Source organism: Rhinoderma darwinii, chromosome 13 (assembly GCF_050947455.1).
Source record: "Rhinoderma darwinii isolate aRhiDar2 chromosome 13, aRhiDar2.hap1, whole genome shotgun sequence".
Taxonomy (NCBI): domain Eukaryota; kingdom Metazoa; phylum Chordata; class Amphibia; order Anura; family Rhinodermatidae; genus Rhinoderma; species Rhinoderma darwinii.
The window spans coordinates 31632348-31659154 of record NC_134699.1 but is presented as its reverse complement, the minus strand read 5'-3'; the positions used below and the strand labels follow the sequence as shown (position 1 = coordinate 31659154).

At 41.8% G+C, this 26807-nt stretch overlaps 1 protein-coding gene across 4 annotated transcripts in view; it reads right to left on the bottom strand.

Moving 5' to 3' along the window:
• LOC142666153 (protein MTSS 1-like) overlaps positions 1–26807 on the bottom strand; it is a 114052-nt gene that overhangs the window by 38777 nt on the left and 48468 nt on the right. For 2 of the 4 annotated variants that reach the window (XM_075846109.1, XM_075846110.1), the window contains exons 3-4: positions 24540–24613; positions 3593–3677 (exon numbers count right to left, since the gene is read on the bottom strand). In XM_075846109.1, coding sequence (XP_075702224.1) covers positions 3593–3677; positions 24540–24613 — 159 coding nt within the window. Of the gene's footprint in view, positions 1–21; positions 133–3592; positions 3678–23567; positions 24040–24539; positions 24614–26807 lie in introns of those variants that run through there. The other 2 variants (XM_075846111.1, XM_075846112.1) reach the window with 2 other exon arrangements.

Here is a 26807-nt window from a genome sequence, read left to right as displayed (position 1 = left end):
AACAAAACAAAAAAGAAAAACCTGCAGGAAACCGTGTACATCCACCAGGCACATTAGTCTCTACAGAGCTGTGGTTCTGCAAGACATATTTCTTGTGGTTTCAAGCCATGACTGAACCGCTGATGCTGAGTGACGTGCAGACAGACATAAAGATCTTCTGTGCCTACTAATCATATGACTTTGGTCTTACATCAGCCCTGTCTTGTGAGGACAGCTTGTCCGGAATGTCATGACATCATCCAGACACGGAGAAAACCACAACATAAAACAAAAAAATAAATGCACGTGCTCAAGGCACCAAAATCCTTTGGGATAATTATCGTTCATGATGGATCAAACAAAGGTAAGTTTGTATTCTACAATTTCTGCTGCAGAATACAGGAGGTTGTAAATGGTGGCTTGTAATATGCAGATGAATTTGCAATGCCATGGCCTAAAAACAGTCACTCACATTTGTGCAATGTATTACGCTCCCCGCTTTCAGGAAGGAAGGAGTAACATCAAAGTAATTAGAAGAACTTGAAGTTATTATGGCACAACGATTTTATTTGGCAATTGCCAGAGTGTTAAGAGTTTTATTGCTGATAGGACAACCTGTCACCCATCTTATGTTGTCAAGATTACACACCCTTGGAATAATTCACTGAGCTCGTGCCGTAAAAGTCAGTATGTCAGAGATAAAATTCCAGACAAATAATATCACCAGAAACACTCTAGGTGTGTATGTTGGATGACAGATTCATATAGGAAATACCAATCTAACAATAGCATAAGGTATTCCGACCTATAGCTGCACTTGTGGGACTAAATGGGACATCGAAAGCCAAGGCGTGGAAACACCTCACCGCCCGTAAAGTACATTAATCGCTAAATATATTCTTTGTAAATACGTAGTCCTGGCGTTCTCCATTCTCAATATTTAACTCATTCTTCACAATTCGATTTTATTCCGCAGCTCGGTGGATCACATCCAATTAACTGAAGTTCCAATTTTCTAGCATATGTATTGAATATATAAATTTGGAGGAAAAAGTGTTCTAGTAGTCTGTGTGATATTAGAACGTAACAATCTAATTCTGAGTATTATTAAGAGGAGATGGTTAGGAGGGCTTCACATAAAATGGTTCCTGCAGATTACATGAAGTGTGCTAAAAACCACAAATACCACCATAAAGGGGTTCACCAGCCTTATTATTGTCAGACATGTCATCATGATACAACATTGGTGGGGTCAAGGAAGCTCGGACCTTCAGTGATGAACTTTAGAAAGGGTTCCAGGGCAGGTTGTCTTGGGACGGGACCGTTTTTCATACTTAAGACCTATCCACAGCATAGGTCATCAGTATATGATCGGCGGGAATCCGACACCCCGATCCCGCACCAATGAGCTGCTCTGGCTGCCTTTGGGCACCGGATGTTAATAGCAGATGGCTCAGGTCACAGTACAGTGGTCGTGCTACAGTACTGTAGTTCTGCTTCTATTCAAGTGAACAGGAGCAGAGTTGGAGTTCTGCAGCACGGACGCTATGCAGTGTACGGAGCCATCTGCTTCCAGCACCGAACACTGCATATATCCGGTGCCCAGAGGCAGCTGGAACAGCTGATCGGTGAAGGATCCGGGTGTCTGACCCCAACCAATCATATACCCATCAGCATGAAAAATGGCCCCGTGCCCAGACAACCTCTTTAAGTGGTCGAACCCATTCAACATTCATACACGTCATGCGGGGAATTTATTAAGACTGGCATTTCATATGCCAGTCTAAATATAAAAAAAAAAGTGTAGTAATAGGTGCATATCTGGATGGCGTGTCCAGAAAATCAAATCTATGCCAGTTTTCTGGCGTAAATTATAGTAAATAGCCTCATCCCCTCTTGCTAAGCCCCACTCGCTGTATTTTAAAGCTGAGGAGGTGGTGTAAGAATGGAAAAGTAGCAAAATTTTGTGAAAATTGCGACTTTTCTACGCCAGAAAACTGGCATAGAAGACTTCATAAATTGCCCACTATGTCTTCTTTATTTACAATCAAAGCTGCATTCTAATCTCTCTTGGTTGCCTACTGGAAACCATCTGCAATGGCTTGGGCTCAGCTATATTATAACTTTACGATTCATTTAGCCACCCTAGCAGAACTGGGCATTACACCCTGAGTAAAAACTGCATTTTGAACAATGCCCCTTGACAGGAGGGCCAAAAATACAGGAACAAAGAAAGACCAAGAGAAGGCTGCTGTAAGACATGAGGTCCAGATTAAACTTTTAGGGAAAAAGTTTTATGTTCCAGGAGTTTTTGACTAAATTTACGGGACTGCGTCACTTGGTTTTGCAGTATTCAGATTCTACTTACAGCTTCAAGATTTTTATATCCTTAATTCACGGATGTTAAATCACAGATTGTTCCGACTAACAGGAGATTTCAGGCCTCCTCACATAACTGTATAAATACTATGTAAAGCCGTCAGGAGGCCAAGATCCACAAGAACAGCTACTTCCTTATCATAATATAGACATATCCAGCTAAGCGAGGCAGGGATAGATGTATGTACTTGCGTTAATATGCTTATAGCCATGTTTAGGCCATAAACAAATTAGCCTCCTACAAAAACCATCTAAAGAAATACCATGAAAATGTTAACCATAAAAGTATATGAATAGAACTGAATGCAAAAGGCCATATAAATTACAAGTATACAGCAACCATCTATTCCCATTCAGAGAGGCTCACAAAGGCTGTTCACAATGCCACTTGGAGAAATGCAGAGGAAATTTCGGACACCCTATAGAGGCAAGTCTCTATCACTACTAGGCTGAGCGATCACCCTGCATTTCTTTAAGTGGGCATCAGTAGCACTCATTTGATCTTTAAAGGGACCAAAGTTTTAGTTGACCAGGACGCAAAGCTACAACACCAATATGTATACAGCCTAAGGCCCATGCATACATCCGCCGGCTGTTGTACGGCTGCTGATGACGGGTCCGTGAAACACGGATGGCTTCCGTGTGCAGTCCGTTGTTTCACGGACCAAATCAATGAAAAGGCAGAGACTGTTCCGTCAAAAACGGTCAGGAGTAGGACCTGTCCTATTTTTGACGGAACAGCTGCACGGTTCCGTTGAAACAACGGAAGCGTGCATGGCCCCATTGAAATGAATGTGTCAGGGTGCTATCAGTTAAAAAAATGGAGAGCACCCTGGAGAAAAAAAACTGAAGTGGGCATGAGACCTAATGGCACAATAGAGGTATTTAACTATACAGTTAATATCCTACTGCAGTTCATTTTGACAGAAACTGAGCAAGGGAACTGGTAAAGAGCATATGCCCCTAAAATACTTTCCATAATACCTGTCCGTATATTGTTGCTCTGCCGTTCAGTAGATTAGGGGATTTATATTACCATGACTCTTATAAAGAAGATTTAACAACTACTCAGGAGATGGTAAGATAGTTATAGTCTGTATCGGAAACGTTTTCAGTATCATCCAGTGTGTGCGTGTTCACTGTAGGGCAACACAATAAGTGAGAAGATACAGAAAACAGAGGTGCGTTGGCATCTTGTAGACCCACACCTCTTTAAAGGTAGAAAAACACTTACACGGTTAGGTGCTTCAGTCGCGACTCAATGTTTCTGTGTCTCATACACATCCTGGTCAGTGCAGAACCTATTTCTTTCGTAGCTCCTGGAAGAAAAAAATAATTACTTTTCTCAAGTTCTAAATTGTATCAGGGCAAATATAGGCATTTGTATGCTTTCTGAATACTTCTACGAGGGCCCCCTGGAACGTCTACTTTTACACTAGGGATGGCAAAATGATTACAACATGGTCAAAGCAGTTTGGCATTCAAGCAGTTAACAAATCCCAGCCAGGGCCTAGTGCTTACTGAGAATTATAAAATTCTTTGGTTGACCCTACACATAGCTTTTTTGTGGTAGAATAGGGGTTCCAGGGGGTCAAATGCAGAGATTTTTTCCCCCCAGCCCAATTAGGGGCACTATTTCACTTGGTCACATATGAAGACGTCTCATTGGAAAAAACACACAAACATACTAAATTGATCTCTTTGAAGAAAGAAAAGACAATTGTCGAATGTTGATGGCAGTAAATATCTCACCATTTAATAAGATTGTGTCATATAAGGTTTTGCACTGTAAAAACTCAAGTAAATCTGTTCAGAGCTTTCCACCAGATTACTACCAATGCTGTAACTAGAACTTACAAAGATGACCATTCCCAGAATCCTTTTCTGCATGCAGCAAACTTCCTGTCAGCAGCATTACTCAATAAGGCCGCATGCACTGTAAAATCGTCCGTAATTACAGGCCCATACGTTTCTATGGCCGACTGACAACTACCCGTATATTATTATTATACGGGAAGTTGTCCGTGCTGTAGAAACCTGCCGAAAAAAATAGGACATGTCCTATTTTTTTATTTTAAGGACCGTGCTCCCATACTTTATAATGGGAGCACGGTCCGTAAATACGTCCGGCTGTCCGCGTCATGTGCATGGAGCCTTACACTTGATTGCAGAATACAGTAGCTGTAGAGAGCAAGGGTAGGCAACCTATTTTGTATGGAGCACTAATAAAAATAAAAAAATCAATGCTATAGTAATAAGAGTAATGATAAAGTGTGCAATTCAAATATGAAAGTCATAAAACAAACTGTTACCATGTAGGTGACATAAATCAGTTAAAGGCTATGTACAACTTTGAAAACTTTTTTTTTCTTTTAAATTTTAATAAAACAGTGTATCAGTGTGTTTGGTGCAACTGCAATTCCTTATTAAAAATTATTTTTACTTTTTGAGATACAGCTGCTAAGTATCTCAAAAAGCGGCATCGAGCGCTGGAACCTGTACCCGATAGAGGGAAGTGTGCCAGCAAGCCAAGTCCCACGTGCCGGATGTGGCACCGGTGTCATAGGTTGCTGACCCCTGAGTATAATACGGTCACATAGCTCTACTTCCCATCCATGTACAATTATTACCAGCATGCATTTTATACTGAACCAATTTTAATTGCAAGTTTTTTTGTTTTTTAAACACTATTTAAGATTTTACAAAAACAACCATAACCATTAATCCAGATGTGCTGTCACAGCAGCAACTACCACATCATGTACAAACATATTCATATAAAACCCCCCAAGCCCATCCATCCTAGTACCCCAACGAAGGAGAAAGATCATAACCCCGTCCCCCAAAAAAACGGTGCTAATTCTTCCTCTATTTTTTTTGTAAACTCACTAGTTTGGATTCCACAATAGATCTTTAGAACTTTGGAATCCACGGTTTCACAACCTGCTCTGGAACGGACAGAACCCACGGATGAAACCGATCGCGCCATGATCAACATGAGAGCTGGTAATAGATATTGTTTACTGGAATCAGGGTTCTTTGAGAGCACCAAATAGATATGGTGGTTTTATAAAATGCAACGTAAAGCATGAAACACCGCCAAGAGTATGGAAGGTGTTTCCAACTTTCTAGATTTTTCGTCTATCTGGTCCTATTTCTACATTCCACATTTTAGGCTGGAGGAGGATTTCAAATTCTGGTAGAAATTCAATATCAAGTTAAGCATCTTTATGTAAAAGGGGAATTTAACATCCATAAAAGTCCTGAAAAGGGAAGCATCTCTTTCTAAATATGGTTATCTATGTTTATAGGGGTACACTGCATGTTTTATTTAAATATGCACATTGTGTATCACAATATATGACCAATCATGAACTTCATTACACTCCTTGGCTTTTAAAGCGCACCTTACTTTTCGGAATAAAGCGATCATATGTGTGTACATGTGGAATAACACTATTTCATGATGTCTATTTTGATATTTGTTTATTTTTTAGCAGTTTTACCCCCTGCAGGCTCGATGTCTGATTCTCAGTTGTCGAAGTCTAACTGCGATTTTGTCTTTTATACACTGCACACAGAGGAGGCGAATCATCCAGCACTGGGGTGACACAGGAACCTTACCAGCAGCCTGTGTCATCCTCACTTTGCTCCTGCTTCCTCGCCTGTGCTTACCCCTCTCCTCTCCATAGTCTTGTATGCAGCGTGTCTGTTGCGGATTCACACGCTCTCTCTGCTCCCCCTCCCTTCTCCATAGTCTAGTACAGGCAGGAGGTGAAGAGACAACGTCACCTTCTGCAGCCCGCCAATTCTGCTCTGTAACTAGGAACGGACTTTGCTTGACAACAGGAGGTGGACAGCAGATTACAGGAAGGGAGACACCTAGTGGCAGTAACTTTACACAGAGTTTACATGGATAAAGCAACTACATTTTAAAAGTAAATAAATTACAAAGTTGATCTTTATAAAAGGTAATTTATACTATTAGATTAGCATACATTGTTCGAAAATTTAGCGTTCATTTAAATAAGTGCTATCCCTCTACTGCTAAAGCCTTTATGAAATGCTTAATGCCTATTGTTGGTTTTATACACTTTCTTTTAAACGCTTAAAATTGCCAAAGATACTAGTGGAAAGTACTGTTTTGGACCAGTCAGGTGTTTGACTATGTGATCCCTGATGATCCAGTTCTGCGCATCTTGGGAGATCTAGATAAACTTACCGAGGGTTTTCCCTTAAGACATGTTAAATTAGATTTGCAGTTACGGTTAATGGCTCGCCATTTAATGTTGCGTAACTGGTGCACAAATCACCCACTGACATCGAAGGAGTATGAAATACACATAAACACAACAGTGCTATATTAAAAAAAATTAATCATACTTTACAGCTTAATCTAGGACAGATAGATTTTAATACTAATGGAACATTTGGATTCTACTTATGGAAGTTGAGGATCGTCAGATGTTCAGGATATAACTAAAAGGAAGGAGGAAGGGGAAGGAATAAAATGAAGACTCTTCCTTTTTGTTTTTTGTTGAATTTCAGGTTTAGTAGCTGAGACAGCCAGGGCAGCATAGGGAACTTTTCCAGTGTCTCTTCAGCTGGTACCCCAAATGTTAAAACTCACTTTACCAGCAAACATTCCTGTAGTTAGACATATAAACACTGAAAACATTCACAATGGGGTTTTTGTGCCTAGCAACTTTCATGTGAAATAGCCTAAAATAAAAACAGGGCACGATGAGCAAACAAACAGCATAACAAATGGTTTGGCAGAGTAAAGCTCAGTAAAATAGACTGGGCAAGGGCCCAAACGGCTTCTGTTATTGTAATTTACCTGGGTGCATTGCACAACCAAATGAGAATATATGAGGAGCTATCCAAAATAAAGAGCACTTAATCCAGAAATCAATTTCATGTGCTAGCTAAATAAATCACACCAGAGACCGAGGTCACAGCTCCATAATGTGCTCATTTGTCTTATGGATGGGACGGAGCGTAGATCTCTAACCATGGGAACGGCGGTGGTACCAATTACAAGCTCCATCCTGTACAGAAAAATTAGAGCTCTATGGTCGGCAAGGCTTGGATAAAAATAGCAAAAGTCTAAAAGGTGGTTATAAACTAGTGATTTTGAACAACCGAAACAGAGTCTTAATATATTCCCGCCCCAACGTCTTTGTTAAATAAGCCATGAAGAAATAAGGGGGTTCTCCGATCTTACTTATATTGTGTCCAGAGGCTCTATGAAGAAGTAGTCTTCGGGATACATTCACACGTGTCAATTGAGGTGCGGTTAGAATTGCATCCAAAAACCTCACCCAAAAACAGCATGCTTTTTTACCGGGAGTTGATGCGGTTGAAGTAAAACACTCGAACGCTTCGAAAAACACACCAAATTGCATTTGGTTGTGACCGCACCTCAACCAGAACATGTGAATGGACCCTTAAAGATGCATGTCCATATCTCAGTGTGTTCATAGAGCTTTCTGTATGGACATTCATATGTAAACAGCGACTATCCAAGATCTCAGCCAGGGGACCCAATTTCAGAAGCATGTATATACCATGTACAGATGCAGCAGAACTGGGGTTTTCTAGATGTCCGCAGCTAACACTACTATTAAGTTTTCTGCTACAGTCCGTTATTAAAACTGGTGAAAACATTACTTTTTAAAAAGTAGAAGTCTTCCGACAAAGGTGTTTCCGAAGGAGTCTCTGCTATTTCCAGCTGCATCTTTACAACTATTCCGTTAAACAGTTATTCAGGTACAAATAGAACAAGCACTGTATGTGAATCACGCTCAACCGCCAACTTTTCCATGAATAAATAGAGGGAAATTCCAGTCTGGTATATTCTGTTCCTAGTATTACTGAAGTGATGTTTTTGAGCTGCAAACACAATTTCCATGTCTACAAACTATTTTTACAAAACCCGGTTATAGTGAGATGTATAGTAGCTGAACGGGGAGATCCTGCTGGAGAAGATAGATACTTAGTGACGTCACATCTTTTAGTGTATAAAGTAATTGCCATCTACAGAACCATTAATTGGCACTGGTATAAGAAACTTCCAGAACAGAACCACTGAAATCAGATTTATTGACATTTATAACCAGCGACATACAAAAAAGGGGTGTTTCTTAAAACCCTCCATATTCCACGGTAAAAGAGTTAAGCCCCAGAACCCCAACAACGCTGTCAAGATGTACTACTACAAGCGACACTTTTTAGGCCCATTCAATACCGGATGTCAAGATTTGACCTGCCTCGCATTACAACACGCTTTCTTAATATAACCCGGCAACACCTCTCCGTGAAACCTTTCACTGGCAAACCGTGCATGTAGGGGTTGGGGGTTCTGTGTACCGCAGTTCTGTTTGTTCTGAAGATGCTATGGGTCACTATGGATCTCATGTGTCAAGTCAGAATCCTTGTTTAATTTCTCCAATACACGGACACTTTTTTCTGCCTCATATTGTGTGTTTATGTACGTATATTTATTTGTGTGCATGTGTGTATATGTCAACTTTGAAACCCTCCACTTGACCACATCCAGTGTATGCTACTGTTTATATTGCCTCATAGTAGGGCTGTGCAATTAATCGAAATAAAACCAACTGAAATTCAGTGCAAATAACAGTCATCTTGCGCATTTCGTTTTTTTCCTGCACGGTTATGTCCCGGTTTCAAAAGTATCTGTGTCCTCAGGGCGCAGATACAGTTGAATCTAAAAAGGTGGAGGAGGGAGTCGTCAGCTCCCTGTTCCACCATTCACTATGTAACGACAGCTGTGAGCAGCCTGAGGCAGACAGGCGCAATGCAGTGACGTCATTGGGCCCATATGCACCAAGCCACACACTGCACAGACCAGAGACGACCTGCCGAGGGATCTTCCCCAATTGCCCTGGGAATGGTGTTAGGGGAGTATATTTTAGTATACTGTGTGGGGACCACATTTGGGCATTATATTGTGTCGGGGGCAGTGTCAGAGGGTTTATTGAATACAGTACTATACAGCAGGCTCGAGGGGATATAGATATATATATATAGTAATGCAATGGTGTAGCATGCATATTAATCATGATCAAGGTCACATGTTCAATTAATCATGATTTTTATTTAGGTCATAATCGCACAGCCCTACCTCATAGCCAATATTAACCAATCAGCATGAATGTTTTCTCATGGGTACACTGGCTTTCTGAATTCTTTTCTGCGCCAGGAATCATTCAGAATGATTCCATTTTTGAAGATTCTAAATATCAGGATTGATTCGCTTACACCCACGATCCGTACCTCACATCTCTACAATAGGCCACTCTTCTAGTACTTATTAAAAGAACATAGTCTCGGCGTTGCTGATGGTGACCCATGAACAGTTGCTGGTTGATTGTTTCCACAAATTGACAGAATTTTTGTACCCGCTACACAACAGGACAACATAGAAGAAAGAAAAATTGATATATTAGCACTTAAAGGGATCCGGTCATCAACATCTTACCTGTTAAACTCGCCTGACCCCTCAATGGCCGCAGCTGTGCAGAGTTCATTCCTGTTCTCTTCTTTCCTGAAGTCCTCCTCTGTCAGTAAATATCGTCGTTTAAACTTTTCCCGCCTTTTATGGTAATTATTTTTCCCTCTGGGATGCAGCTTCTTAACCACGCCCACTGCCACCACCTGTCCGGCCCTGACTGGCTAAGGAGCTATCAATCAAAAAGAAGGAGGTGGAGTCCACTCTGAGATGCTGGAGGAATGAAAATCTGACTCTTTTCAGATGAAGATTTGACTCTTTTCTGCTCATTTGCATACGGCGTGGGACCACTGAAAAACGGAATACTAAAGCTACAGAGCTTACTTAGAACATATTTATAGCTTAGATGACAATGATTTTTCACCCACTTTCACCAGGCATTGCTGGCTTTATAGCTAAAATGCTGGTGACAGGATCCCTTTAACGCTATGTTGGCTCTGGTGTTATAAAACTGGAGCTCGCGTTAAATAATCTGCCAGTATTCATTTCACTGCTTCACTATAAAAGATACGATCAGGTACAACCAGTAACTACCGTCTATACCGCTGAATGAGCTACACCCGAGAACAGACTGCACATCTTTAGCTAAAAATCAAAGCTCTAAACAGGACGTTGCAAAATAAATGACTCAACAGTCCACAAAGACACTAAAATTATTTCTTAACATGCTTACTCATCGGCCGGCAGTGCCGAACCTGTAGGATCTTGTACAATTAATGATTTTTTTCAAGATCACACAGGTAGGTCAACATGCTTTACCTGTTGGGAACTGCAGGTTTGTACAAACATCCCACCAGGACAGAGATCTGTAGTTTAAAAAAATGAAGTGAACCTTAAATTCAAAAGAAATCCCTAAATTCGCAGCAATTAATAAAATTGTGTGCTGAAGAACAACAATATCGGGATTTGCATGGTATCCCTGTGCTAGTTTGTAGTTTTTTTTCTCTTTGGTAGACGGATAACCAGTTTGGGTGCTATATCTCGACAGTGTGCATGCTACTAGAGAAGGATGTAACACACCTCCCTCTGTTTAAACATCTCACCACCCTGTTAATCATGACACAAGGATGGAAGAACGTTGGCTAGGTGCAAAATAGGACATGTCCTTCACAGACGTAGCACATCATCTTAACTAAACTGGTCTAGATAAGACTTCTATCCCTAAGACAAAAAAAGTGAATGAGAAGTTCTTCTTAATGGGTTGAAATGACATTTAAAACAAGTCGTAACCTTCTAAAAATGTGCTTGGTACAGGGTAATATAAACGAGATGTTATGGAGGACATTCTGTGTAGGTAATCATCGCTTCGGGTGCCTGCACGCTCTTTCGGTATCTGCCATGATTTAAAATTTACCAGATTCACACAGTTAAATCAATGCCCCCTCAATGATGTCACTTGTTCCAAATGATGTCACCCTTTCTCAATAGGCCACACCTCCAGCTATTGTACTGAGAGAAGACTGTCTGTCCACAGTGAAGATGATGGTAGAGCTCAGGCTCCAAACGATGGGACTTTGAGAAGGAAAAAAAAAGTACAAATAGAGCTGGCTTCCATGTCTATTAGCCATGGTGAAGAGTTGCTGCAAACTGTGTCTCCTGCTTTAGAGGACTCACTGCAATCGTATATTACAGGGTTGCCCATTTGAACGGCCACTTTGTAATATTGGGTCCCCCCCCGCAATGCTGCAGTAGCCGAAGTGGCATAAATCAGCAGATAGCCAAGTGATTTTAAGAAGGGACAAAACCTGTAATCTGATACAGTAAAATAAATGTATAGACATGAAAATAAGAGTGGTGTTTCCCATGGTGACCAATTATAATAAACCGTCCTATATAAAGTGGGACACAATTATAATTGCTAGATATATGGTTTGATAAAGATATATATTTTATCTATAAATACACATACACGCACACAAACATATCTCTAGGATATATAATTTTTTTTTGTAGAAAGGAAGGAAATGAGCAATTGTCTCATGCTCGAGGACATGAAATTTATCTTTACTTCCACTAACCACAGAGGCTAATACACTTAAAACATATTTTCAGTTATTTATTAAAAATATTCTTGTAGAGACATGCCTCAGAGTGCAATTTTTACCATACTATAGCTATAACATGCAACATTGACAGACACAGAGAGAGTAGGGCATAGAGCAAGGACGTGTCTGTGCATACAGGTTTTTGGGTAATTGACTAGGTGTCAACCAAGGGAACCATTTGTAAAATAAAGTCAGCCATGTAATGGGTCCAGCTTCTCTAACCCCAGTAATCAGCTGCGATCGCCGGGGGTAGCAGTGTCTGCCGATACGTTTCTTTTGCTGTGGCTGCGGAATGGCCAACTTTGTAATCCATGGATGGGCTAGGTCCACCAAAACTTTTTTTGTTCTGGCTCAAATGGAGGTCCCGAGTGGGGTATCAACCTCTATGATGTCCATATGCTCTAATGGAGTATATGGGCAAGGTTTGCCTTTATAAACCGAAATCTTTAACTCCAAAATGTCTGACTAGGGTTGCAACCAGTTCCCAGCAAGACAAGCTACTCTAAAGCACAGATAGCCGTTCTGCCAAGCAACAGCGCAGACTTAGAAAAGAGAAACATCCCTATATGTTTTCACGTTATATAATTTGGAAGGAGATTTGTTTCTTTCCGTTTTCTTGTAGAATACCAACATATTCTGAAACACAGATTGTTACCACTAAACATCAGCCCCGGTCTATAATGGGCACACAATCTTCCCAAGTCACACATCAAATATCATAGGAAGCCATTGAACCCATCAGTGTGCTTGTAGGAGTGTGGCGGGAACCTGGAGACCCACCCAGGCACAGGGAGAATATATGAATTCAATGCAGATGTTGCCCATGTTCAGATTCGGACATATAACCCGAGTGCTGCAAAGCAACAACGTTAAATGGTTTTGAGTATGATCAGAAAAAGAAAAAAAAGAAAAAAAAGAAAATCGGAGGGGAGGCGATTCCCATGACAGTTCATAGATCAGATAATAACAAGCATTTCTTGTTTAGCAGATCACCGAAATAACGAATGCAGGAACCTCTTAAAACCAGATTGTTCATGCTTAGGGCTTGTCCATACGTAATGGTTTAGCTGCAGAAAATTTCTGCAGCATTTCCACATAAACTAGCAGGCAATCCAATGTGGAAAATCCGCACCATTTAATGCGTTTGTTTTTTTTACTGCAGAAAATAGTGCGGATTTTGCTGCGTTTTTTCTTCAAGACTGTGTGATGGTGATATTTCTTCAGAAAAACGCAGTCCACTTTCCTCAGCAGTAATGGACGTGCTGCGGAACTCAAATTACGCACCGCGGGTGAATTTCAGAACTGAATTTTTCTGAAGCGTGTGAATGACATTTGTTCAATCCCACCCACATTGCTGCTACTGTATTCCGCGGCCTATTATCTATCCACAATTCCAGACGGAATATACGCAGAAAATCCGTTACGTGTGGACAAGTCCTTAAAGTGTACCTCCACTTGCGCTGGTACATCCCGTCCTCGTTTAGAAATTGGTCATGGAGAGATGCTCCTGCACGTTGGGTGATACAGTTGCCATGGCAACCATACAAAATCCGAAGCGCATAGTGCATGGGTCTTATTAATTAGAACTGGACCCTTGCCCAATACTCTCCGGGTTTGGCACATTTGCCACGACTACAGTACCGCCCAGCACGCACGGCCTCTCCACACCGATGACAGGTCGGGAGATCACAAGTAGAGGTGGAACACCTCAGAGATGTCTCACTGGCCAGGCTCGCCACAATTGAAAATGTCAATTTTTATACAGAAGAGAAGTTTTCCTTCACATTGATCTCGGTGTATACGTTCAGCACATGTACCGGGAAAGCTCATGGCACTTAGGCTGTGTTCACGTTATGTTTGTGAACTACGTTTGGCATAAGAAAAATGTTGTGGGAGGAGAAATAGCTCCTACCATGAGTTAAAAAAAAGGATATATATATTTTCAGGTTTTGCTTGAAGTTACACTTTACGTCTTAAGCCTACGTGATACTAGAAGACAGTTGGACTAGTCATGCTTTTGGGGACAAGGTTTATTTAACCTAGTAACATACTGCAATGTAAAGTCTTCACGGACAATAAAAATGGATTAGGTCCATAGCGGCAACAGACATCTGGACTTGCAGCCAACGTCAGCTTAGGTGAATTCTGGTGCCTTACCAGGTGTTATCTTCTCTCTGAGGATACCGTAGTATTTACACGTTGGATATCAACATTCTGCAGAGGTGGAAGCAGATGGGACAGTAGTCTTGTTCAGGCCTGCGACTTTTAAGACTTCATAAAATATGCACAGAATCCAAAAAAGATCACATGCAAGTCACATGCAGGAATGCCACCGTGTTAAAAGTCAGACATTACAGCCCTTTGCTCCAGTAAAACTAATAAGTAACACGCAGGATAGTCATATGCACATAACGGAGCTTCTGGTGGAGTAAATCAAAAAGTGGCCTCCGCAAGAATTTCAAGGTGGATGTATTCATGGGATTACAAATCATACTTAACCCCTTAGTGACCAGCCCATTTTAGGCCTTAATGACCAAGCTATTTTATTCGTTTTTCTATAGTCGCATTCAAAGAGCTATAACGTTTTTATTTTTTCGTCTACATAGCTGTATGAGGACTTGTTTTTTGCGGGATTAGTTGTGCTTTTTAATAGCACCATTTTTGGGTACATATAATTTTTATATTAACTTTTATTAACCTTTTTGGGGGGGGGGGACTATAAAATAACATGTTACCTTTATTCTATGGGTCGGTACAATTACGGCGATACCACATATGTAGAGGTTTTTTTATGTTTTACGACTTTTGCACAATAAAAACACTTTTGAACTAAAATTATTTGTTTTTGCATCGTCGCTTTCCAAGAGCCGTAATTTTTTTATTTTTCCATCAATGTAGTGATTTTTTGGGCTTGTTTTCTGCGGGACAAGACGTAGTTTTGAATGGTACTGTTTTGGGGTACATGGGACTTATTGATTCATTTTTATTATGACTTTTTTGGGGGGCAATGGAAAAAAATTGCAATTTCGCAATCGTTTTTTGCGTTTTTTTTTTACGGTGTTCACTTTGTGGTTTAAATTACATATTAACTTTATTAATGGAGTCATTACGGTCGCGGCGATACCACATATGTGTACTTTTTTTTTTTACACTTTTACTAAATAAAACCACTTTTTATGGGAAAAAATGGATTTATTTTTTTACTGTACTTTTTATTAATAATATTTATTTCACTTTGATGACTGATTTTATTAGTCCCACTAGGGGACTTTACTGTGCGATGTTCCGATCGCTGCTATAATGCTCTGGTATACTTCGTATACCAGAGCATTATTGCCTGTCAGTGTAAATCTGACAGGCAATCTGTTAGGACGTGCCTCCGGCGCGTCCTAACAGGCATATGTCCAGGGCAGACCTGGGGGCTTTTATCAGTCCCCCGGCTGCCATGACACCCCATCGGAGACACGCGATTGCATTCGCGGGCCGCCGATGGGTGACAGAGGGAGCGCACTCCCTCTGTAAACAAAGTTAAATGCCGCGGTCGCTATTGACGGCGGCATTTAACGGGTTAAATGGCCGCGACCGAAGTAAACTTCGATCGCGGGCGTTGGAGCAGGAGCTCAGCTGTCATCAGACAGCAGAGCCCCGGCTCCTGCCTGCACGGGAGACCCGTGCAGGACTTAGACTAGGCTGACGTGAAAAGGCGTCAGCCTAGCCTAAAGCCCATTAGTGAATCACGTAAAAAGGCGTATTAGTGGTCACTAAGGGGTTAAACCAAATAAATAAAGACAAGCAGGCTGGTTGGTGGTGTAAAAATATTTTGGCCGCGGCCTTTATTAAAGGTTACCAAATAATCTTTTAATAAACATAAAATAACCATTTTGTAACTTTAAACAAGACTTAAGCTCAAGCCTACAAAAAACAAGCTGTCCACTCAAAGTACCGAGAGACATTACACCCTTACAATAAAAGCCGTGACAATCACAACATGAAAATTAGGAAAAGCATTTAATATATCCTAAAGAAAAACGGAGGGAGGGTGGGAGAAGCGTCATTCTTTCTCCTCAGGAATAAGCTGAAGGTCTGACCAGACCACAGCATATTCCTCTCTCTAAGGGCCCATGAACACGGCCGTGCCCGTAATCACGGCCCGCGATTGTCCACGTTCAATGAAAGTGAACCGGAGGTTCTTAGGGCCTCATTCCCACAAAGGTCAGCTGACCTCGGCACTTTTCCCAATCCTATGCCAGTTACTGGGCAAAGGTAAATTCTCCCAGTATTGCCATGTCACATGGGTCAAAACTTAAGGCCCAATGACAATCACTGGGCAAAGTACAAATTCTGCCCAGCACCAGCAGGACAGCTTTTCCTGCCTGAAATGGAACCCCTTTAGGATGAAACCACAGGGATGATTGAAATCCCACATGGATCCCTCCTAAAGGTCAGGGCTCCATTATACTTGTAAGTGAACATAAAGCATCAACCTGGCTTAATAAAATAATTGGTGCTCTATTTTAGAACGGACGCTCTCAGTGGTTTATATCACTGGCAAGTATTAATATGTAATTATATGTTAACAATATATGTGCCCCCTCTCTGCCCTCACTTATGCAACTTTTGATCTCCTGGGAAAATTCTCATGAATATTTGATGTCCTTTTTTTCATTGTCACCTGATATTTTTACGTATGACAATTATGGACCATTTCTTTATATGTTCCCTCTGTTCTTTTCTTTGCATTCTTTTTGCACTATTATTGTATAAAATACTATGTTTATTTTTTACACATATCTTCCCCAAATAGCAGTAGACTGCTGTAACCGCCATGTTTCAAATTAGTTCAATAAAAACGATTGTTAAAAAATATATAATAGTTTAACACCTGGCTTATGAGTTCTCAAATACTTTGATGGCACCATGAAGGGGCAATAAATAGTACTTTCATTGACATGACCTCGTCTGCTAAGTGGTAAAAAAAATAAATCTATTAAGACTGTGCTGCCCAGCTGGCAAAATCACAAGCAAGCAGGATACTATGGTTTGGATACACGGGGCCCACTAATTTAACCCTGTAGAACGTTTCAAGGACAGGATAATGGGTGGGCGGAATAGGCGGCTGCCTATGGCTCAATGTTTGCGCAATTTATGTAATAAAAACCGGGGTCGTGTGTATTAGAAGCAAGAACGTGATTGGTGGGGGAAGGGGGTGTGGTTTGTGGCATTGAAATGAATCATTGATGAGGGACCGATTGTAGTAGGGAGCATTCTGAAACCCCTGCCTCGGGCGTCAAAAGAAATTGTCCTGCCCCTGGGACATCTTCTAGATGCACCTGCCTCATAATTCCAGTATGCAGACTGATCAAAATAAACTCTTCCAAAATAGGACATCATGCTAACAAAATGAATGCCGTCCTGAAACATCCTGGTTTATAGATCGTGCCGCCGCATATAAAAACGCCAGGAGACGGGTGTCACACGCTGCAGCAGTGCACCTTAACAAAATAGCCTGAATGTGCCATATTAAAATGAACGGCTCTGTTTAAATTACAGGGTCAGATCTCTTCGTCACCTTTTACCGCTCGTAAGGGCTTGGAATGATAAACAGATGACTAGGCCATTGTGCTATAAATTGCCACGTGTTGTGAATTCTAGAAGAACAGAAAATACATGGAAACAGAATGCGGTGGGACACTCATACCAAATTTCATATGCTGCATTCCTAGGGAAAAATACATTTTGTTCATTTCTTAAGACAAGTGAACGGCTCCAAGAAAAAGCACATTCATATACAGACTAGTTTTGATGACTGAACTTCAGACAGTTCATCGGAGAATGTGCAGCAGCGATTATATATGGGGGCAGGGGCTGGTCTTACCACCTGCCTACTAATTTTAGGTTCTAAACACACAGTGCTTATAGAGGACAGAACAAACTATCATTGGTTCTTACGGAAAAGCCACAATTACTTTTCTGTGTTTTGTACCCCGTATGTTTTCCTCAAACAGTCCACAATTCTTAAATTGGCCTTCCGCTGTGTGTGATCACACACTATTTACCAGGGCGATCTGGTAAACGGAGAACGGGAAGCCTGGAGTTTAAAGAGGATCTGTCACTAGTTCAGTAATGCCCAATCTCCTAGCTAATCTAATAGGCGCTGTCACACTGATGATGATAGTGAAAATTGTGTCACAAAAAGTTTATAATTGTAAAAGTGTTTTTCTAAATATGCAAATGAGATTATACTTAACAAGTGGGTGTCTACACCAGCGATTCTCCTGAGGTGGAGCCTCCTTACAGCCTCTGACGCTGTCCTATCAGCATGAAGCTGCTTTACACAGTGTGAGAGACTGAGGCTGGAGGGAAGAGGGATCACTTCAAATAGCCATATCTCCAAATGAGATTCTAATCTTTCATATAACACCAGGATCGCAGTTCTAGCTGTGAAACAACCGGAAGTATCATTAGTTGAAAACACAGTTGTGTTGCTGGGCAGGGAAGAGAACTGTATGAAGCGGATTGGACAGTGTCACACAGAAAACATTACACCTCCCAGAGTGAAAATAGGAAGTAACCTCCCATTTGGCAGGTATAGCCAAAAAAATAAAATAAAAATGCATGTTTTTTACCACTCATCTATCATGTTTCCCTATGTATTGCCTGGCAAGTAGTGAAGTCTGGGGGCTTACTGAGCCCCCCATGTCCATTAGAACACCCTTTTATTACGGAATGTTCACAACCACATGCCCTAGATCAGGGGTGGGGAAAAAAAAATATTCTGCCAAGGGCCATTTGGATATTTATAAAATAATTCTATAAAATGAGCCTGCTATAGATGGTCAAATACCTCTGGGTCCCGCACCCATCTCTAGAACGAGCCTGGTAAGTCAGGTGTCTCAGGCCAGGTGACTGAAATCGTCCACTCCCGGGGCGGCATGCACCGACCTCACTCAGACCGCCACCATACTTGGCTCCGTCCGCCGCCGGAACCAAGCAGGGAATGACACTTCGGCAGCAGTGGTCAGTGCGTGCAGTGACGGGCGTGGACCAGTTGCCTGACCTCACGTCAGGTGACTCAGGTCAGATGACTGAACTGTGCCGGCCCGGGAGTGGACCAGTCCGGTCCCCTGTCCTCACATCACTGATGTGAGGTCAAGTGACCAGACTGGTCTACTCTTGGGCCAGCATGAACCGACCTCACTCACACCACCGCCATACTTGCCTCTATCCGCTGTCCTGCTCCTAAATGTGAGTGAGTAGGGCAGACAGAGCCAAGCAGCGAATGACGCTGTGGCAGTGAGGTCGGGCCATGACCAAATGACCTCTCGGGCCTTGTTCCCTACCCCTGCTCTAGATGTTCTATTATTGTGAATAGGAATTTAAAGAAATCTGAGGACATAAATATAGCAGAAAACGGCACGTTTCTATAAAGCATGCTACATGTTTTACATTTGTATGCCCAAACCGTCATAATTCCGTCCCAGTACTTATTGCCCCTAACAAGGGTAAACATATGTACAAACAACAAAGTGCTTAAAAAAATTAAAACTGCACTACAGCAAAACTGCACATCACACCATTACTGTGAAATGTGAAAACAGCCTTAGGACTCACTGCCCGTGATTGCGGGACCACCATCCGCATTTTTCGCCTGTGCTCCCATACAAAGTACGGAAGAACGGTCCGTAAATAGCAAAAGATAGGACATGTCCTATCTGTTGCGGCGGCTTTCTATGGCCCGGACACTTTCCCGTAAATAAACGGGAAGGTGTCTGTGAACAATCGAAGTGAATGGGTCAGTAATTACGGTCCGCAATTACAGACGATTTTTACGGTCGTGTGCACGGGGCCTCAGAACTTAAACTGTAATACAGTCAGGGGCATGAACTCAGCTGGCCAAATACTTGATATCTGTCGGCCAAACGATCGTTTGGCCGACAGCTATTCCTCCTGACTCCACCATACACATACTCGCTCAGCCGAGTGCATGTGTTTTCAATAGAGAGAAGTGATACAGAGGTGTCCGACAGCAGATTATCCGTTTGCAAACCAAAGGATAGGGCATATTGAAATTTAACATGCCCAGCCCTCCCTTCTCCCGACATCTGCCACCAGGAGAGAATCGGGACGCCACCATATACATCAAATGGTTGTCCCTGCCAAAAACCGGTGAGTTCGGCCAACATACATCTAATGTTTACAGCCAGTCTTATGGAGTTACCATTTATGCCTGGAGTTGCTAGGTGACAACCACTGTAGGAACTGTAACCGTATCCATACCATGTGAAGTCACTTTTTTCCCTAGAAACAGATGTAATAATTTTGCACGCTAAAGAATGTATTAAAAGGACTTTAATTTTCCCCTCAGAATGCATTGCGGGGCGGAGGGGGGGGGGGCTTATAAATGCGAGTGTTTGGTAAAAATCGCAGTTTGCAAGATTACTTGCAACAAAAGAAAAAAAGAAAAAATGAATAAACACTATAAAAATCGAAAAAGTGGAAATAAATTGTGGAGGATAGCAACCAGATCCTGCTGTCATTTGTCTAAATAAAAGGCTGCTATAGGTCATTTTTTTTTAAAAGTTTTTATACAGGAGGACCAGTGATTTAAGTAACAGGTAAAAGTATCGCTCAGTCACGAGACACTGGAACTGGTGAAAGTGCAGATGCGAGAAGTCTTGTTGCGTAATCTGCCTTTACCCTAAACACATGGTTCTTGAAAAGTCTCCTCAGCTATTTTCTGACGGGAGTAAAATATAAAAAAACCACTAGATGAAAACCAGTAGTGATACATTACTCTCCAACATGTCATGAATTAAGCGGTAACGTGGCGATCACTGGCAGACTAATCTATGTACTAGATTTCCCGTATAACATTATTCTAGCTTATTTATAAAACGTCACATTACTGGTCGGCTCTGTAGGATATATTACATTCTAACTAAGGGGAAACTTTAGCTCTGGTCACGTAGAAGACGTCAGGAGCCACGAAAACAAAAACACAACTAGGAACATGAAATGGTTAATAAAACAAATCTGTCCTAGAAGGGTAAACCTAACTTATTAACGAAGGATGACCGGCCCTGACTTTTGTGCTTCTTCTCCTGTTGTGGGTAAAAGTCCAGGGTCTGGATATTCAACCCCCTGGACGTTTACTTGCACTATGTGATGACAAACATCAGTCTTAGGCCTTGTTCACACAATGCAGGTTCGTTGCAGAGTTTGCATGCGTTTTTAAAGCCTAAACCAGAATTAGATACAGAACAACAGACCTATAAGGTCTTCCTTAATATATTTCTTCTGGCTAGGTTCCGTTCCTGGTTTTGGCTTGAAAAATACAAGCAAAAACTGCAGCAAATCTGTACTGTCTGAACAGGGACGTGGATTAATTGAACCCACACAAATGAAAATATACACACCGCAGAATAAATGTGCAGCATGCAATGCTGCAGATTTTTTTCCTCAGATTTTGCTGCATATTTCAGGCCACCCTGACGTGAATTTATTGCACTAAGTAGGCTAATGAGATATACACGGTCCTTGGCATATAGCATAAGGGTAAGGCCACACGGGGCGGCACTGTCCCTGTTAATGTCTGTGCGTTGTTACGGGTAAAACAGCCCGTAACCTGCAAAATCGGGCGGACACAAAGGGTGTATTTATTAATGTCCGCAGGATTTCACAGGTAAAGTGATGTTTTAATCCGCAACAGCGCGCGGACATCGTGCCGGCGCGGTTGTTGGCAGTGTCGAGGCCAGGTCGGCGCCGCTCCGTGTGGCCGTACACTAAAAGGTCATTTGGGCGAGCACCATCTGTGAGCTGCTGTTTTTTAATAATCAGTAACGCTGAGTTTTCTAAACAAGTTTGATTGGTTGAGAGCAGGGCTCCACACAAAGATCCTTTTCAGTTGGATACCAGACACAATACACCCCTCAAAACACTGATTCTGGAAGCAGCAAAATAGAAGCTTATTGAAGGGGTTATCCAGGAAGTGACATTTTTTTCTTAGGGTCCGCAAATGAAACAAAAAACCAATACTTACCTATCCTTGCCCCTGGCAATCCAGCACTGTCGCTCCAGTGGCACCCCCGATGCTTGTATACATGTATGTAACTGCTGCAGCCAATTAGAGGCTCTCGGGTGGCTAATTGTATTTCTGGCATAAAGCCCTCTGATTGGCTGCAGCAGTCACATGCTACATGCACGTAAACAAGCACTGGCACTGTCACCGTAGCGACAGTGCTGGATCGCCGGGGGCAAGGATAGGTAAGTATTGCTTTTTTGTTTTATTTAATTTGCTGCCACTAAGAAATACATTTTCACACCCGGGATAACATTTATCGGTGTCTATGAGGCGCTAAAAACATTTATGATGTGAGTCTACCAAAAATTTATATATCTTTTGTTACTAAAGTCAAAGAATAGCACAAAAAAAGACTATTAGGAAATAGGAAGAATTATTTTACAGATCTGGCACAAATTTTAAGATTTTCAAAAAAACCTGACAAGATGGCTTCACAATGCTGAACTTATAGTAAGAAATCGTATGATTAAACATCAGAAAGAAACTTCATTGCTATATTGAAGTGTGACGTCTATGACAAGTATTCATCGAAAATATTCTAAACCACAACTCAGATTTTTTGGTGGCATGTGCCCACACAAAGTAACCAAAGCAACCATGCAATATTATGAAAACACTGCTATTACTAAGGAATCACACTGGGCAATGCCGCTCACCGGGCTACACCACATCCTGCTGTGCTGTAGTAATGTGTCATCTTCATGAATCCGCTTAGATAAAACATTCAAACGTTACTTGACAAAATAGTTTGCACTGGCTCCCTGGCAACTTGCTGCATGTTTTTAGTGGGTAAATGGGTAAAGCTGGCCATAAACACTAGAATTTGCTGTTGCCCAGTGAGCTGATGTTTTCCTACCAAGATACTAGTCATTAATACAGGGAAAACCATTCCCAATAAGTGCAAATATCTCCAAATGAGTTAAATCATACCGTCTGTTATAAACCAACAGTGACACATGAAGAATATTTACATGTGCTGATTCAAGGACATGGAATAGGACTGTAGGGACCCATGCACATCCCACACATTCATGGATGAGTATATGACCGGTTTTCTGCAAGTGGAGGTATGACACGGTAAAGTCTAAACGTCAGCGACTCCTTTCTTCTAACTTAAGACTTTTTGTGAAGATCCAAAAGGACTGATGAAGCCTCTGGGTTCTTAATGCACAAAGCACCGATACAGTCCAAGAATATAATTCATGTTACCTGGAGGTGCGCTCTAGATATCTTTAATCAAGGTCACGGTGTTAACTCACAAGCAAGATTCATATTAAATGAGTAATAATAAATAATGAAGATGAGAACCAAGGGACAGACTTAATAGCATCTTATACGGAAGATGGCCCAGGTAATCACAGCACCGAGAGAGTCAGAGGACATTATCAGTGGTAGCCTTGAGACTAGGACTTCTTACTGCACATACATTTTAAAAAGTGTTTAAGACGTTGTATGCTTTACCATAGTATTAAACCCGCTCTCACTTAAAACGACCCTCCAGTCCCCCAAAAATATTTGACTTAAACAGTGGTGATTGTCAACCTACCTGTTGCCCCGCTCCAGAATGTTTGGGCCTCCAATGGACTAGTCTCCGGTGGGCCGGCGCTGATGACGGCCCCAGCACCGCCGACGTCATCAGAACTGGTCCATCAGATAGCAGTGAAAGGTGTGGGGTCATATCCCAGACTTTCAACAAAGCTCTCCATAGCGAAGTCTAAGAGCACCATTCTGTAAAGTGGAAAACAGCGGACCGGAAAGCAGGAATGGAGGTTAGATCATTCGGGAGTGGGGCAGCAGGTAAGTTGACTCTACATTCCCAATGTAAAGCCAATTTTTTGGGTGGAACCAGAGGGTTGCTTTAGGCTGCACATGCACATAAGATAAAAGTCTAACTAATGTGCATGGGGTCTCCCGTCTCTCCCTCCAACAGCAAGAGTGGGAGGGGGGGGGGGGAATTCAGCAAATTGGATTTCTACATGCCGATCCTCTGCCGAAGCTGCACGCCGTGCATTACCACTGTGCTGTCATGGGGACTGGCAGAGCATCTGCTCTGTATCAGCGCAGGATTGAAGAGGTAAGTACTGATTGTTTTGGGATTTGTTTGTTTTTTTAGAACATCGGCTGCTGTTTTTTTTGTATACTTTTGGACAACACTAACTTTTATTACACAATAGTTTCTTGCAAATTAACCCTCTACAAAAAGGCCACCATCGGGGGACAGCAAAGTAAGATTTTTTTCAGGATGCTCTAAGAGCCAAATCAAGTGTGGACTTCCTGCAATTAGAGTGTGAAACTTTTTTACACCTTGAGACGCCATTCACTTCTTCTGGCGCTACTGTAAGACTGTTACACAATTACCCATTTTTGTGCAACTATGCATTGGTTTGGGTGCTACAGCTGCACCACCGCCTGCATCTAAAGTTCCCAACCTGCATCGCCTTATTTATTTATAATTAAATACCACAAGACTTACAGAAACACATTATCTGCTTGGAAATAATAAAGCAAAATTATTTACCTCTGGTATTTATAGCCATATCTGCAATTTTCTGAAAAGCATCCAAAAATGATCCAGTTACAATGGTTGTAGTTCTGAAAATACACATAAAAAAGACAGAAGTTAGTTAGCGCAAGAAATCATAAAGCAGACTGAACGCATGTATTGGGCCAAGGAAGCAAAATCGGGCCAAGATGAAACTTGCTGGCAAGGAAATGGACATTGCTTAATTTTCCAGAGACACAACAGAAAAAATATAACTGGCTCAGAGCCACCTAGTTAAAATGACAGCGCTGCAAAATGGTATCTATAATACAGATAGATTTTATGTTCAGACATATTTAGCTGGAATCTGTAACATGGTATAGTCTAGAAAAGCAGAGCGACAACTCCTATAAGATAAGGTTTGACCACCAGTGTACCAAATTAACCCACAACAGTCCCTACTATCTTCAGCAGCCCCATAGAAATGAATGGTGCGGTGGCCGAGCACGCAGGGTACCGCACCATTCCTATGGGGCTCCCAGGAATGCAAAAGTAAGCACGTTCTCCTGATTGGTAGGGGTCCCATCGGTCGTACCCCCACAGGTGAGATATTTATCACCTATCCTGTGGATAGGTGATAAATAATGAATATGGGGAAACTACTTTTAAGTCTAGCAACAAACAAATGAATCTAAAACAGCTCACTTGCAGCTGGGGGGCTTCACTTTGTTGTTTATTTTACAAAAAAAATATTATTTTACAAATGATGTTCTTATTGGGGACGTGGTGAGGCTCGGTTTTAACGACGTGATAAAAAACGCATTTAAACCGCGACGTGAGAACCCAGCCTAAGGGTGGCCAATTATTTCAATTGTTGGGCCAAAAGAAACTCCGTTCACAGCTGGGAACAGCTGAAGAGCATTTTTCTAACAACTCGTCAAAAGAGGGCAGCCTAAGAGGAGCCGTCAGCTGTCCTGACTTGTCTGTTTTAGTAAACCCATAAAAACGCAATTCTGGTGCACCTTTTCTTAGAATTCAGGGTTGTGCCTTACTTCTTCCTCCTAGAAACGTATGAATAAATTGACAACTGGGTGTTACGATTCTACTTCCAATATTTAATCAGTGCTGACAGAGTCAGAATGTGTAAGGACACAACCTATTGACAAGGGGTACGGTAATGCCCAGTTGACACACATATCACCGCGCAACAGTTTTAGGCTGTTGGGGAAAAATGCTGCAAAGCAAGAATAGTTTCAAAAATAGAATTGTTATTGATTTTTATTTTAGATTTCTGATAAAAAATATCATTTGGTGTGACCACCCTTTGCCTTCAAAACAGAATCAATTCTTCTAGGTACACTTGAACACAGTTTTTGAAGGAACTCGCCAGGGAGAACTAGCCACAGATCTTCGGAGGATGTAAACTTCTTCAAATCCTTCTGTCTCTTCAGGTTATCCCAGACAGACTCGATGCTGAGATCAGGGCTCTGTGGAGGCCATATCATCCCCTCCAGGGCTACTTGCTCTCCTTTACGCTGAAGATAGTTCTTAACCAGTTAGTGACCGCCCATTGGTATTTTTACAGAAGCCACTAACGGGCTTTATTCTGATGTAGTAGCCTTTTTACAACGCTGCATCAGAATAAACAGCGCCAGGAGCAGTTTTCCTGCTCTCAGCTACCAGAAGTAGCGGAGGGCTGGGAGAATACCTGCTTGAACGGGCAAGATCGATATAAGTATCGATCTCACCCGTTTAACCCCTCAGGCGCTCAATAGCAAGCACCGCATCGGAGTGATATTGGAGAAGGAGGGAGCTCCCACTCTCACCCCACCGGTACCCTGCGTAAGATCGCAGGGTGCCAGTGTCTTCTATGGCAGCCGGGGGCCTAATAAAGGCCCCCAGGTCTGCTTCTAGTTAATGCCTGCTAGGCCATGCCAGAGGCCTAGCAGGTGATCAAAAAGTCGCATGTACTCCAAAATGGTACCAATAAAAACCACAAGTAGTCCTGCAAAAAAAAGGCCCTCCTACAACTGCGTCAGGAGAAAAATAAAAAATAAAGCTATGGCTCTTCAAATATAGATCTGGCACAGAACTCTTTCTTGAATCAAAAGTATTTGATTCACTTCTGGCGGCGGATGTTGCAGTTAGCGCAGTTCTCTTTTATACAAACGCAATCCGAGAAAGGTCATTTTTTTGTGATTTGTTATTGTTTTGACCGAAACTTCACCTTTATGTCTTTGGATTGCCAATAAAATACTTTTGATTCAAGAAAGAGTTGTTGAGTGCCGGATCTTCTATTAGATC